Genomic DNA, 15,546 nt, shown 5'->3' with positions numbered 1-15,546 from the left:
AGAAGACCAATTTTAAATCCACTGACACTACCAAGAAATGATCTGAGATTCTAGAAAAATCCCTGAGCTGGAACAGAATTGAAAGATGGCTGAATGGTTTCTGCACTTCATGTGACACTAATTAGCAGAGACTATACAGCTTCCAACAGTGGAGAGGGGCCTTCCAGGTGTGACTAGAGGACAGAAAGCAGCAGGATCTGAGGACTTGGGGATCTCTTCTTCATCAAGTTCTGAGAAGAAAAACTTTTTGGCTTTAAGGAAGATGCCCAAGCATCTTGGTTTATTTATTTATTTATTTATTTATTTTTCCAACCAGGGTTATTACTGGGGCTTGGTGTCTGCACGATGAATCCACAGCTCCTGTTGGCTTTTTTTTTTTTTAATTAGTGATTTAATAATGATCAACAAGATTGTGGGATAAGATGGATACAACTCCATGCAATTCCCACCATGAGGCTTCCATATCCCATCCCCTCCATTGGAAGCTTCACTATTCTTTATCCCTCTGGGAGTATGAACCAAAGATATTTATGGGATGCAGAAGGTGGGAGATCTGGCTTATGTAAGTGCTTCTCTGCTGGACATGGGTGTTTAACAGGTCGATCCATACTTCCAGACTGTTTCTATCTTTCCCTAGTGGGACAGGGCTCTGGGGAGGTGGGGTTCCAGGACACACTGGTGAGGTCATCTTCCTAAGAAAGTCAAGTTGGTGTCATGGTAGCCTCTACAACTTGGTGGCCAAAAAACATTAAGATATAAAGCAGAATAAATTGTTTAATAGTCAGGAGCCTAAAGGTAAGAATATAGTAGGTGAGATTTGGGGTTTTCATGCTGAATGAAGCTAGGAAGTCTATTTTAGTTATATTCCAAGGGTCCTATGACTTTACTAATTTTGTCTGAGTCTGACAGCTAACATGCAGGTGGGCTGAAAGTATTTTTTGGGAAGAAAGATGGTGTCAGAGTTGGGAATAGGATTAGAAAACTAAATCAAGGTAGAGAGTAGTTCCCAAGACATTTATTTATTTATTTAATAAAGACAGAGAAGTTGAGAGGGAAGGTAGAGATAGAGTTGGAGAAATAGAGATGCAGAGACTGCTTCACCACTTTGTGAAGCTTCTCTCCTGCAAGTGGGGAGGGGGGAGGTTGAACTTAGGTCCTTGCCCGTGTGTGCTTTACCAGGTGCACCACTGCCTGACCCAGGCAGTAACAGTCTTGTTATGTCTTGTTCAGACATAATTACTGTTTGTCCCCCAAGGCACAATTCACATTCCAGTGTGTCCCAGAGTAGACAACAAACCATATGGTTACAATACCTATTAGACTTATTACTAAAAGCATCCTTATTCATTTATTTTATTTTATTATTTTTTGTCATCATTGGGGATTTGCTGTTTTGAGTAAATTTTTTTTTTTGGATATAAATAGAGGGAAAGATTCCACAGTACTGAAGCTTCTTCCAATGAAGAAGGGGCTGGGCTTGAACCTGGATTGTGCCACATGACAAAACAGGTGCACGATCCAGGTAAGCTATTACATTGACCCATTAACAGCATTAATATTCAGACATTTTTCCAGGGGTTGGGGTCGATGTATAAGGAAATACTAGTAGCGCCCATGTCCACAAAGAAAACACATGATAACTGACCAATAGCATTATTACTACTATCAAAATACAACACAAGCTCTGCATGCAAAAAAAAAAAAAACAGCCTTCATTCTTTTTAAAAATATTTATTTAGGGAGTCGGGTGGTAGCACAGCAGGTTAAGCACATGTGGCGCAAAGCACAAGGACCAGTATAAGGATTTTGGTTCAAGCTCCTGGTTCCCCACCTTCAGGGGAGTCGCTTCACAGGTGGTGAAGCAGGTCTGCAGGTGTCTTTCTCTCCCCCCTCTGTCTTCCCCTCCTCTCTCTGTTTCTCTCTGTCCTAACAACGATGACATCATTAACAACAACAGTAATAACTACAACAACAATAAAAAGACAATAAGGGCAACAAAAGTGAAAATAAATAAAATTTTAAAAAAGTTATTTAATTTGGTAGGATAAAGATAAATTGAGAGGAGACAGGGAGATAGCGAGGGAGAGAGAAAGAGAAATACCCATAGCAGTATTCACCACTCCACCCCGCCCCCCGCAAGTGGGGACTTGGGCCTTGAACCCAGGTCCTTGTGCATGGTAACCTGTTTGCTCCACTAAATGCATCACTGTCCAGCCCTCTGGCCTTCATTAGTTTATTTGTCTTATGTATATCTAGGACTTCAAGTTGCCTGGTACTGTAGTGAGTGCCAAGAACATAGAGAGTAATTAGGAGCTGTGTCACAGGTAGTTCCTAATCTTTATGGCACTAGGGACGGGCACCAGGCACTTGAGTATGCACTGTTTCACTGAGATCTCTCTCTCACACACACCCTCCCTATACGTTGGCCATGCATTATTGACTTAGTTTTGGTAAGTTGGGGACTTCCAGTTCAGAAAGTTGAAGTTGTGTGTGAGATCACTGAAGGATTTTGAGTCTGAGTCTTTTTGAGTTTTCATATCCAAGACCGTAACTAGCTGGAATTGATGCACATAGCTCTAGAGCACTGTCAAGGTGTGTTCCTCTCCCCGTTCTGGGTAGCAACTGCAGTGATGTGTTTGGGACCACCAGGAAGGAGTTAGTATCTCAGGGGAGGAAAAAAAAGAGGGGTGATCCTTTCACTGTGTTGTTCCCCCCCACGCACACACGCTCACACCAACATCAAGAAATAGGCTCTAGAGATAACTCAGTGGTAGTCTAGGTAGACCTTGGACTTGATTCCTGGGACACTACATATGTGTGTCTGTATATATGCATTTATATGTATATATGTATATGTGGCATTTTATATGTATATATTTATGTGTATATTTATATGTACATATGAATATGTGGCATGTTCTTATGTTTTGCAAGTCATGTTTAACCCTGAGCAGAGAGGGGAAAACCCATGTTAATACTGTTTTAGTGTAATCCTGATCACAATACTTAGCATCTACAGGTCTGAGTGTTCACACCTGCATCAAAAGTTGATTGCTTTCTTTCCATCTGTCAGGATGGTCAAAAGAATGAAAAGGAGCAAGTGGGACTGACCAACTCCCAAAGCCCTCCAAGACAGAGACAGAGTGTGTTGAAATTTTCCTGACTGTAAGTGGTGTTGGTAAGTGGTGCACAGGTGGGCTCAGGTTGGTTCTCTCACTCTCTGAAGAGATGACCCCTTACTCTGACCACATCCCCTCTGACACTTGGAAGAGTGGACACACCCCTGGGCTGATGACTGACAACTTTTGCATTTCTATTCCTCCTTTTCAGACCTCCCTCTCCCTCCCACCCCTGCTTCCCCACCTGCTAACCTAGGAGGCCCTCTGATTCTCTCTGGCTATTTATGGCACCTCCCGGGAGCCTGGATTCCTGACTGCTCTGGGCTCTCCTTTCCAAGTCAGGCTAGTTTCCTCTGATGGCCTCAGAGTGCAGCAGATAATCTGGGGGATCAGGCACCAGGAGCCAGCCTCCTCCCTCTGCAGCTGCCACTATACTCTTTTTAGAGCAGGCACCCCCTGGCCTCTATACTAACACTATTGGGTAAGTTGCTATCTATGCATTCCTTCTGTAGAAGAGGACACTGCGAGATAAAGCAGCTAGTTCAAGGTCACATGGGGAGTTACTAGAATACTGGAATATGAACCCAAGGTCCATCAGCCTTCATGCTTCAATCTTCTCTGCTCTGAACTGGGAAACAGTAAGAACTGACACACACCATCCTTACCTGGAGCCCAGTACTGCTCTCAGCAAGCCACATACTTTAACTCAATTCTGACAAGGCAGTTCGGGTAGGTACTATTATTATCACTCCTTTAGTAGTGAGGAAGTTGGGACTAGAGAGGTCAGGTGATTCCTGCAAGGTCATACAGCATAGCTCTGTGTTCTCAGAGTCAAAAACTTAACTACTCCTCTACATTCAGTGTTTCCTGTTGAAGGACCACTGAGGTCAGACTCTGAGGGACAGGAAGGGGACAAGTGTGAGAACTTTTTGCAAAAAGAATGGTTTTTAGAAGCAATTGGTGTATGAGGTGTGTGTGTGTGTGTGTGTGTGTGTGTGTGTGTGTGTGTGTGTGTGTGTGCATTAGGGAATTTAGGTATAAAGACAGCAGGCAGCTGGTAAATGGGTTGGAAACCAAAAGGGGGTTGCCCCTATCTGTTTCTGCAGACCTAATCTCCCTTTAGTCCCAGTGGCAGAAGCCAGAGAGCTGGGTTAGGCCTAGGATAAGCTGCAGCCTTCCTCTCTCCCTTTCCCATGACCATTTCAGAGAATCTTGGAGATTCTTGGAGGTGGTGAGGAGGAGGTGGCAGGGTGAGTGAGGCATAGCTACTCCTTGGGTCCCAGCCAGATGCTGAGGTGCCCTCAGTGGGAAGGGAGAGGAATGAGGCCAGGAGTGGGCTGGTGGAAAATAAAGCCTCACCAAGGGAAGGTTTAAATTCTCACTCTGTGAAAGAAGACACCTCAGGGCAGGCCGATAGAGTGGGTGCTTTATGTAGTGACAGGTGGGACCCTAACAGTGTGTTGCCCCAGAGACCCGGCCCAGGCATCCCCACCCCCTCCGTCACTACTGATACGAGGTACACAAACAAAAGGCCATGGGCACCAAACTCCTCTCCCAGGCAGTAGAAGCCTGCCCCCTCTGGCAACCACTGTGTTGACATAAACATGGGGTGTCCAGGGCTGTGGTGACTGGAGGCGGGGGTGAAAAGGCCAAGGGTCTCCCTGAGTCTGAGGCTGGGGCTAGAGAAGGAATGAGAATCACAGGGCAGGGTAGGGCTTTCAAGCTTGGCATGCCCCTAGGAACACAGTTCTGTGGAAACCACTGACGCTGTAGCTTTAGTCTGGTCACAATGGTCCTGCATTCTAGGGGTCACCCCAGCCTCCACCAAGCTTGACTCTACAGCTGGCACTTTGAATCTTTGAGAAAAGTGATCTGATAAGAACCATGCTCATGTAGGTGACTAATCAAGTTCCTCGTTCAAGGGGTGTTTGCAACTGCAAAGAACCTACCAAGAAAATGATATAGTAGTCAAGTTTTGGGAGAATTTCAGCTCTTAGGTTGAGGAATATCCTAGGGTAGTTGTTGACGGTAAAGGGGACAGGAACTTTTTCTCTCTCCTTTCCTTCCTTCCTTCCTTCCTTCCTTCCTTCCTTCCTTCCTCCCTCTCTCCCTTCCTTCCTTCTTTCCTTCCTGTTATTTCCCAAGTTTCACTGCTCTGGGCTGACCTTTTCTTTTCTTTCTTTTTTTAAATTTTATTTTTACATATCAGAGAGAGAAAATTTTATGAGACAGAGAAGCCAGAGCAGAGAAGCCAACTTTTGTACATGCTATGCAAAGGATGGAACCAGGAACCTCAGATACCTAAGTCCAACATTCTACCAATTGAATTGCCTCCTTAGTCACTGGACTGACTTTCTCAGAGAGAGATACAGAGATAAGAGAGAGATATTATAGCATCGGACCTTTTTTCAGTGTACTAGGATTGAGCTTAAACCTGGGTCTTGAGCATGACAAAGCAGCATACTATACAAGTAAACTATTTTGCTAATCCTATTTAATTTTCCTATTTATTTATTTATTTATTTATTTATTTATTTATTTTGCTACCATGGTTATTCCAGGGCTTGGTGTCTGTATGACAACTCTACTACTCCTAGGAGCTATCTTTTTAAATTAAATTTAATTTTTTTGAGAGAGAGAGAGATAGAGAGAGACATAGAGAGAGAGCCTGACAAAGGAGGTATGACTCCACCACTTGTGTACTGTCTTTCTCCCTCTGCAGGTAGAGTTGGGAGTTTGAACCTCAATCTTGCAAATGGTTAGGTGTGTGCATTTCTTCTGGTAAACCTTTTATTTTTCTTCAATTTCATAGTAACATAGAGAGATAGGTAGAAAGAGAAAAGGAGAGATACCACAGCACCACTCAGCTATTCATGGAGCTATTCATGATGTTCTGGGAACTCGGGTCTTTGTGAGTGACAGAGAATACACTCTATTGAGGATGTGTCTCTAGCTCTTAGGAGCTATCCCAGTGTTCCTCCGAGCACATGATTTCTGTGTGGGTTGGGGGATTTTGAGATCTAGATGCTGGAGAGACAGTTAGGTAGACTACGTATCACTGAGGCTCCTGCTGTGACAAAGAGGACTTTTCCTGGCTTGCAACACTGAAAGAAAAGCCTATGTGAGGTGAAGGATCCTAAAAAGCAAGAGAAGGGATCCTGGTGGCCTCCACCTGAAGATAAAAGAGGAATGTCTAGATGTGAAGGTCTCGTGCCAAATGAGAATTTATTTGAATAGGTGATTTAAAAAATATTTATTTATTTATTTTTGTTTTATTGTTGTTGTTGGATATGACAGAGAGAAATGTAGAGAGGAGGGGAAGACAGAGAGCGGGAGAGAAAGACAGACACCTGCAGACCTGCTTCACAGAGCGGCTCCCCTGCAGATGGGGAGCCGGGGGCTCGAACTGGGACCCATATGCCAGTCCTTGCGCTTTGTGCCACCTGTGCTTAACCTGATGCACTACTGCCCAACTCCCAAAGAGGAGATTTTTGTGTTTAAAGTAAAAATCAGTAATTTAGCTTTTACACAAAGACTCTTAGGTTAGTTTTCTAGATGCATAAGAATGGGAAACACTGAGAACACTCTGAAACAGGACTTGGAATGCTGGCCAGTGCAAGGAGAGAAAGCAGACAGTGACCATCACCAAGGAAGAAAAACTTTGGAGCCCTCACATGATCTTTTTTTTTTTTAATTTCTTTATTGGGGAATTAATGTTTTACATTAGACAGTAAATACAATAGTTTGTACATGCATACCATTTCTAAGTTTTTCATATAACAATACAACCCCCACTAGGTCCTCTGTCATCCTTCCTCTCATGATCTTGATAGCACCCTGCCAGGGGAATCATCTCTGCCTTCCCATAGAGGGAGGGGCCATTGATGCACAGTTACAATGTCTGCACCCTGCCCCTTTCCAGTCCTGGTGAACAACTTTTGTCTTCTGGACATGCACCTGCCCGCACCACCCAGCATTTCTCCATGCTGCAGACGTTGCCAATGGGAAGGCAGAAGGGAAGGAGGGACTAGGACCCAGTCAAACTTATTCTGCCACCTGGAGCTGCTATTTTACCTGGTTTCTCTTTCTGCCTCTTCAGACACCACATGGGAGGTCTGCATAGCGGGGGGGGGGGAGGAGCTGGTCTCTCCCACCTACCTCCTGAATAAATCATACTCAGACATCATGTGCCCACTTAGAAGCAAATGGAGAAGCAGTAAGCAAAGACAGAAGCACACACACATGTGGTTAGGATAGTGGAATTCTAGGACGCATTTGACCAAGCCAGAAGACCACTTTGGCTTTATTTAGGTACAACCCTAGGTCATAGGAGAGGAGCCCAGCAAATGTGGGGACAGAGATTAGAGACTCCTACACAGGAACCCCATAACTGGTCCATAGAGGAATTTGAAGAACAATTCTGGGGTCAAAGGATGAAAGTTTGGAAATGAGCGATTGTCTTTTTTTTTTCCCCTCCTCCAGGGTTATTGCTGGGCTCGGTGCCAGCACCATGAATCCACCGCTCCTGGAGGCCATTCCCCCCCCCCCCCCTTTTGTTGCCCTTGTTGTAGCTTCGTTGTGGTTATTATTATTGCCCTTGTTGACGCAATTCGTTGTTGGATAGGACAGAGAGAAATGGAGAGAGGAGGGGAAGACAGAGAAGGGGAGAGAAAGATAGACACCTGCAGACCTGCTTCACTGCCTGTGAAGCGACTCCCCTGCAGGTGGGGAGCCGGGGGCTCGAACCGGGATCCTTACGCCGGTCCCTGCGCTTTGCGCCACATGTGCTTAACCCACTGCGTCACCGCCCGACCCCGGGCGATTGTCTTTTTTGGCTGGCTGATTCTGCACAAAGTCAGGAAATCTTTTTAGTTTGGCTCATGCTGGAGTAACAGTCATGCCAGACCAGGGCTTGGAGAAACAACCCAAATCAAGTTTCATTCAGTGTCTTGGAGGTTCACTTTCATGTCTAGAATGAATCTAGACTTGGTAGCAAATAGTTATGATGCCTGCATGAGATGATGGTGCAGATCCTTCTGGAGTATTTTCTTGTCTGAACTCCCATAGTGAGGGTGGAGCCAGAATAAGAAAGAATGTGGGTGGCTCTGGTGCTCATTCTCAGTCAATAGAGATTAAGTTCACGGGGCTCAGTGGTGGTGCACTGGGTTAAGTGCACATAGTATGAAGTGCAAGGACCCATGCAAGGATCCCAGTTTGAGACCCCAGCCCCCCCACTTGCAGGGGGTCACTTCACAAGCAGTGAAACAGGTCTGCAGGTATCTTTCCCTCCCTCTTTCTATATCTCCCCCACCCCTCAATTTCTCTCTGTCCTATCCAATAAAACAGAAAAATAGCCACCAGGAGCAGTGGATTCATAGTGCCAGTACACTAGTGCAGGTGTATGTGAAAGCAAAAATAAAAGATGATCCATGATCTTACTTATTGAATAGGTCTTAGCATGGCACAAATACTGTAGATCATATAACCACATTATAAGAGCATAGATATCAATATAGTTAATTTAACAGAGTAACTAAGTTAATATGATATTTGAAATGCCACATATATAATATGTGATATACAGTACGACTAGCTATAGGTCACACATTATGTGTAATGTGAAACCAATAAGCATTTACATAACACATTCTATGTAAATTTGACTTGTAAAATCAGTATACAGTTTGGTCTTGTCTACTTTAATACTGTGTAACTTTTAAAAAAAGAAAGTACTTTTCAGGTAGCTAAAAATCCAAGTTCCTCTGTGGCCAAGAAGGTGGTATAGTGACTAAAATGTTGGACTCTCAAGCATGAGGTCTTAAATTTGATCCCTGGCATCAGATATGTCAGAGTGATACTCTGGTTCTCTCTTTCTTGCTAGTAAATAAATAAAGCTAAAACAAAAACAAAACCAAAAACCAACAAACAAGTTTCCAAATTTTCCAGGTTTGAGGGGGCATGTGGGTAGAGTTGGCATGCTTGCCCACGTAGGGCACACTTTCACCTACACACACATTTATTTTTTAAAATTTTTGTTATTAATAGTTCGTTATAAGATTGTAAGATTACAATTTATTGTTCCACACCACACCCACCACCAAAGTTCTGTGTCCTCACCCTCACATCTCTCCAAAATAACCACCAGAGTTCTCATAAGTCTTACAAATAGTTTGCTTGCTTCTGTTTTGTTTAGATTTTTTTTTGGCAAGTTTATGTAAATCAGATCTCTAGATTCCACATATGAGTGAAATCTCCTGGTAGATGTCTTTCATCTTTTTACTTATCTTGCTAAGCATAATCACCTCCAGTTCCATCCATTTTGTCCCGAAGAACACATTATCATCTTTTTGATTGCAGAGTAGTATTCCATGGAATATATATCCTATAACTTCTTTAGCCAGTCATCTGATGATGGACATTTAGACTGCTTCCACTCTTTGGCTATTGTGAATAATGCAGCTATGAACATAGGGGTGTGTATATCGCTTCTCATTAGTGCTTGAGTGCACATGGACATTTCTATTCCCCTCTGTAGTCCTAGAAAGCAGACATCCAAACATACTTCACAGCATATCCTCTAAGTTAATAACAGGATCTTACTCATTTACATTGCTGAGTAATCAATGCTTACTTATATAGCATTTGCCAATTTATATTATGTATGAATTAAGTTTCTTCTCTCTTCCCTATTTCTCTGAAAATTAATGAAAACTGGGACCACGGGCTCTCTTCATCCAGTCCTGGTCTCCTCTCCCTTCTCTGGCCCCACAGGCCAGCCTGTGGTCTCTTATACCCTGAGCCCTGACTTCCCACCCCACCTCCAGGGGTACCTGTATACCTCAGTGGCTCTAGTGCCCCGTGGGCTGAGGCTGGTGGTCTGGGCAGAGGCTGTCCCTCCACAGGTGGTAGGTGATAGAAGCGGTCACTATGAGCCAGGCCAGGTAGGGCAGCAGGAGCAGGGCAGCCAGCTTGTTGATGGGCTGCCAGATCAGTGCCATGCTCACCACCAGCCCGTAGAGCAGCAGCAGGTGCAGCAGGGCCTAGGCAGGGCCGGGGGAGTGGGCTCAGGCAGGTTTTCCCAAAGTCAAGCCCTCCACCTTACTGCAGCAGCCCAACTCCTGTGCACTCAGTCCCTGGGGGCTGTACGAGTGCTGTAGGAGCTCTGAGCATCCCGGCCGCCCACCCACTCCCTGCTGCACCTGACTCTTCTTGGTGTATCTGCTTCTGAGCATCTGGTGGCCTCCCTTTATGCATGACTTTTCCTCTTCTGAATGCTATGTGCCTTACCAAGCCATAAGTGTGGGCTGCAAAGAGGAGGACCAGTATAGTCCAGCTGATGGTGAGCTGCACTGCATAGAGGCCAAGGGGCAATGCTAGGGGTCGCCTGAAGCCCCCTCCCAGGTCCTTCCACACCAGGTAGGAGGCATAGCTGTGGAGAAATGATAACAGATACACTATGAGGGGTGGTTCTCCAGAGTAAATGGAGACAATCTTCTGGCATAAGAATTCTTGGTCACCAAGAGGCCACCCTTGTAGGCTGAAATGAGGACAAGTGGGTCTATCATTATTTGAAAACAGGGGGTATAGTGGGAGGTGCTGGGTATGGTGAGGTGGGAGAGGGACTGAAAGGAGATGGACTTATTGGGAGAGGTAGAAGAGGACTGGCTGGGATACTATCACTTGGGGAGCCAGTGCCCACAACAGTTCAGGTATGGGGAGACGTGTTCCCACTCTGAGGGGTCAAAGGGCATGAGGAGTGAGTGCTCACCCCATGACAGAGTAGATGGCTGTCCACACAAGTAGCAAGACCTTGTGGAGAGGGCACCAGGGCAGCTTCTTTGGGTCCTTACACCAGCCTGATGTCTGATGACCAGCGAACAGCCAGATCAGGATGGGCCCCAGCTGGGGAAAGACCACAAAGATGACCCCTTGAGGCCACATTGTCCTGGATGAAGCAAAATCTGGAGAAGTAGGGGACACATTAGTGGGGACCTTTTTCCTTAGAGCCTTCCTTCTGTCTAATCTCTATATCCACTTCCTCACCATCCCCACTTCCTTTCCAGCCTGAGCCTGTCATAGCAGGTGCAGTCACAGGGCTATTCCCTTTCTTGGTCCCTGTAGTCTCACTCCAGTGAGTCCATACTGCTTTTCCCCTTCTCTGGCTTCCATGGGTTTGACTACTATCTCTTTTTTCTTTCCTTCTTTCCTTCCTTCCTTCCTTCCTTCCTTCCTTCCTTCCTTCCTTCCTTTCTTTCTTTTTTTTTCAATTGCCACCAGGGTTATTGCTGGGGCTTGATGCCTGCATTACAAATCCACAATTACTGGTGGCCATTTTTTCCTATTTTATTCTATTTTATAATAGTTATATTCTAATATATTCTATTTTATTTCCAGTATTATTTATATTTTATTCAACAGGACAAAGAGAAATTAAGAGGGAAGGGGTGATAGAGAGGGAGAAAGATGGACACCTGCAGACCTCTTTCACTGCTCATGAAGTGTCTTTCCTACAGGTGGGAAGCAGGGAGCTTGAACCTGTAATCCTTGCTCATGGTGATATATACACTTAACTGGGTGTGTCACCACCCAGCTTGCTGAGTCTGTTCTCTCCACCTTATTCTTTTGGCCCTAAAACACTGCCCAGTGTGATAATGGCTCTCAGGTAAAAGAATCCCCTTCCTCAGCCTGTCTCTGACTCCGAGAGGTCAGGTCTAGCAATGGTTTCTTTCTGCCTCTCACTGTGGGTGACACTTGGCCAGGAAGGGAGACAGAAGACCCTTGAAAAAGGCAGAATTTTAGACTGAACTCAACCAAGTTGTCATAAGCAACCTGGCAAGGATTGTGTGCCAGGAGCTGGAGTTCCTGGGCAGTTTCTTCTAGTCAAGAGTGGACCAGCCCATGTGCCCAGGGCTTATCTCATTTTACCAGACTGGCAGACTCAGGGGCTCACCCACACTGAGCTCCCACCCAAATTCAGACCCAGTCAGGTGATTTTGTAGGCTCTTTTCTCTGAAGCACTTGCTCTCCTATACCCCTCAGTGGCTAGGAGAAGGTTCCCCTGCACCTCTTCACTTTTAGAGGTTTGGATCTGCAAACGTAAGAGCCCAAATTTCTTGTGCCTTGCCTTCCCAAGGAAATGACTGATTGTCTGATCTTTGATTCAAAGACTGTTGTGCTCATTTGCATGTTGCTCTGCATGTCATTTGCATGGAGGATGATGCAGAGATGCTCCTCTAGCCAAGGTCCTCTAACTACCCAGCATCTTTTCTTTTTTTTTTCTTCTCTTCTCTTTTCTTTTCTTTTCCTTTTCTTTTCTTTTTTCTTCTCTTTCCCTTCCTCCCTCCCTCCCCTTCTTTCTTTCGCCCCACCCACTCTCTCCTTTTCATTTGCACATGCTATTTCAGCCTTTCCCCCATGATTAATAGAACTAGAGGGTAAATGCAGTTGCTCTGGCTTGTGGAGTGGCCATCTACTTCATTCTTTTTATCCCTGTCTTGGAGGCTTCTGGGACCAGCCTTCCTGCCTGCTTATCCTTCTCTTTCCCTTTTTTTTTCTTGTCTTTTACTTTTCATCTGCCCATCTTCTGCCTCCCTACCTTTATACCTCTGTGTCTTCTATCGAGAATTTTTTTCTATGCAGAATTGGAGGTGTCCCTTCCCTCCCCACCTCTGTCTTCTACTCTCCTGTCCCCTCTTCTCCACCATCTCTGTGCTTCCAATTCCCAGGTCTGTGCTTCCCTTACCTTAGGTAGCATGCCTCCCAGACTTGGTGCCGATGAGATGGCCCATGGTGAGTAGAAGGCAGAGAAGGGTGGGGGACTGGGAGGAGGGTGGAGCAAAGCTGCTAGCCTTTCTCCAATGATAAGGGTGGTAGCACAGACTGGGGAGTGATTGTTGCTTTCTGCATGCCCCCAAGGGTTCCTTTAAGCAGTGGCTTGCTTGTCCTGGTCACCCTGATAGATGGATGCATGAGGCTTTGACTCTGAGAGACCTGAGCCTCTTGAGACAGCTCAGCCCCCATCTGCAAGGCTGCGGTTGCCTGTGATCTTTGCGTCCTGTGCACCAGCTCTGGTAGCCTTTCAGGTAGCAGGAACCCTCAGATATCTCCACAACTTTCCTGGAACTGAGATTGGTCCTATGTGAGGCATGCTGAAGTCTTGGGAATGGATTTCTGACACGTGAATGCAGTTCTTGCTATAGCCTGCAGGCTGGTGTCGCCTTTCCCAGCTTGCAATTTGAGATTGACAGGCCTTTCATAAACTCCTTCTTCTTCTAGCGTTTGCCCTTCTTCTGTAGCCAGTCATAACTTTATGACTCAGAAGGCTGCCTCCTTTGTGACTCAGACAGAGCCGTGTCCAACACAGAGGAACACTGCCCCTCTTTGTTCCCTCTCTCAGTGCTGAGCACCTCTTCCTTGTTCGTCCTGGAGGCATTACATTTCCCGGCCAGGTTGGCAATTCTCAATATCCCTTTGCCACAGTTCTCAGCTTTGGAGATGCAGGTTCCCCAAAGATGAGGAGTTCACTCCACCTTCTTAGTTCCTCTTGGGGAATGTTGGTGACAGAGGGGAGGGGGTTGCTGTGAAGGACAAGAGGTTAGAGAATTATTAACTGAGATGACAACAGCAGCAGCTTCTTATTTTTCCATGATAGATGGAAAACTGGGGCTTGGGGAAGTTTACCCTGGACTTTTTGTGGCAGGAAGCCAGGCCACAGTGAGCACAGTCTTCACCCCAGAGCGGCCATTTTTGTAGTGGGCACTATGCATGTCTCAGCTCAGCCATAACAATGGTTATTTCTTGCAAAGAAGAGAGTGTCTGTGTTTAGCACAGGAGGGGTTGCAGTGTGTGTGAGTGTGTGTGTGTGTGTTCAGAGGGACTTGATGAACTTGCCTAAAATCACATAGGCAAAAAAAAAACCAAAAAAAAACTGGGTCATCTGGGCATAATGTGGTCAGCCTGGATTAAAAAAATTTGCATCCTTTTTTTTTCTTTCAACTGTCCACTCATTCATTTAATCAGTCCTCCCCCTGCCCCACTTCCTTTTTTCAAGAGTACTGTTCAACTGGTTTTTTTGAATATTTATTTATTCCCTTTTGTTGCCCTTGTTGTTTTATTATTGTTGTAGTTATTACTGTTCTTGTTATTGATGATGATGTTGTTGGATAGGACAGAGAGAAATGGAGAGAGCAGGGGAAGACAGAGATGGGGAGAGAAAGATAGATACCTGCAGACCTGCTTCACCGCTTGTGAAGCGACTCCCCAGCAGGTGGGGAGCCGGGGGCTCGAACTGGGATCCTTACACCAGTCATTGTGCTTTACACTGCCTGCACTTAAGCCACTGCGCTACCACCCAACTCCCTCAACTCTGGTTTATGGTGGTGGTGAGGACTGAACCTGGGATCTCAATGCCTCAGATATGAAAGTCTGTTGCATAATCATTATGCTGTCTCCCCATCCCATTCTTTGTCTGGTACCTACTATCAATCAGTCTGTAACAGGAGCTGAACATACAGTGTCAAATGACTGACAAACTAAGTCTTCATCACAGGGAGCCTCCCTTCCTGGATGCCATCTTTTCATTTATGGACTTAGGTTGGGAAGTAGTTCCACAGTTCAGTTCTTTCACCAGGTGGCAGCATGTAAGAGTACATCCCAGTGTCACCAGCCACTGGTGACCCTCTCTGAGTCTTCTCTGATCTTTGTGCAGGAGACAGGATGCTTCCTGGACCAATCACACTGGCACCACTGGGGAGTTTTCTACAGATGCAGAACCTTAAGTCTTCCCCTTCCAGATCTATGAAGTCAGAACCTGCATTTTAACAAGATCCCCCAGGTTGTCTGCATGCATGTTATGGTTTAAGAAGCTCTGGTTTGGCTTCCTCATCCTTCTTTTATCATTTTATTGAAGGGGGTAATGGTTTATAGTCGAGTTATTGATACGTGGGTCCAATTTTTCATCTCTTCATGACAGTGTCTGCAAAACACTTTCATCCCCCAACTTAGGCCCTTTTTCACCACTGTGCTCAAGGACCCCAATCCCCTTTCTCCCCACACTCTTTCCCCCTCCCCAGAGTTCTTTGTTTTAGTGCAATTATCATCATTTCTATTCAATATAGTGTTGGAAGTCCTGGCCATAGAAATTAGGCAAGAGAAAGTAATTAAAGAGACACAGATTGGAAGAGAAGAAGTAAAACTGTCAGTACTGGCAGGTGATATGATAGTATACATTAGAAAGCTCTAAAGAATTCCACAGGAAGATTCTGGAAACTACTGAGTAATATAATAATGTGGCAGGTTACAAAATTAATATACAGAAATCAGTGACATTCCTGTAAGTTTCCTTTGTACCTTCTGACATTTTAAATGCCTGTGACTCAGAACAGTTACTAACCAGCAGAGGGCACTGTGGGGTGAGGCACTACACCTG

General features: G+C 45.3%; 1 protein-coding gene and 1 long non-coding RNA gene across 2 annotated transcripts; one reads left to right on the top strand and one right to left on the bottom strand.

The window, feature by feature from the left end:
* The first annotated feature begins 3,660 nt into the window (after positions 1 to 3,660).
* LOC132538290 (uncharacterized) lies at positions 3,661 to 14,896 on the top strand. Its single transcript, XR_009549690.1, has 3 exons — positions 3,661 to 3,848; positions 12,159 to 12,215; positions 14,827 to 14,896. It is a non-coding gene; the product is annotated as an uncharacterized LOC132538290 (long non-coding RNA).
* Positions 9,968 to 11,072, bottom strand: TSPO2 (translocator protein 2). The gene is made up of 3 exons (XM_007529771.2): positions 10,888 to 11,072; positions 10,407 to 10,548; positions 9,968 to 10,159 (listed from the first exon to the last, which is right to left on the bottom strand). Exons 1-3 carry the CDS (start codon positions 11,058 to 11,060, stop codon positions 9,968 to 9,970), a joined length of 507 nt encoding a protein of 168 aa, XP_007529833.2. The 5' UTR covers positions 11,061 to 11,072.
* Positions 14,897 to 15,546: the final 650 nt, after the last annotated feature.

The sequence above is a fragment of the Erinaceus europaeus genome, chromosome 4, assembly GCF_950295315.1.
Source record: "Erinaceus europaeus chromosome 4, mEriEur2.1, whole genome shotgun sequence".
Lineage (NCBI taxonomy): Eukaryota > Metazoa > Chordata > Mammalia > Eulipotyphla > Erinaceidae > Erinaceus > Erinaceus europaeus.
This window is presented reverse-complemented; position numbering and strand designations above follow the sequence as displayed.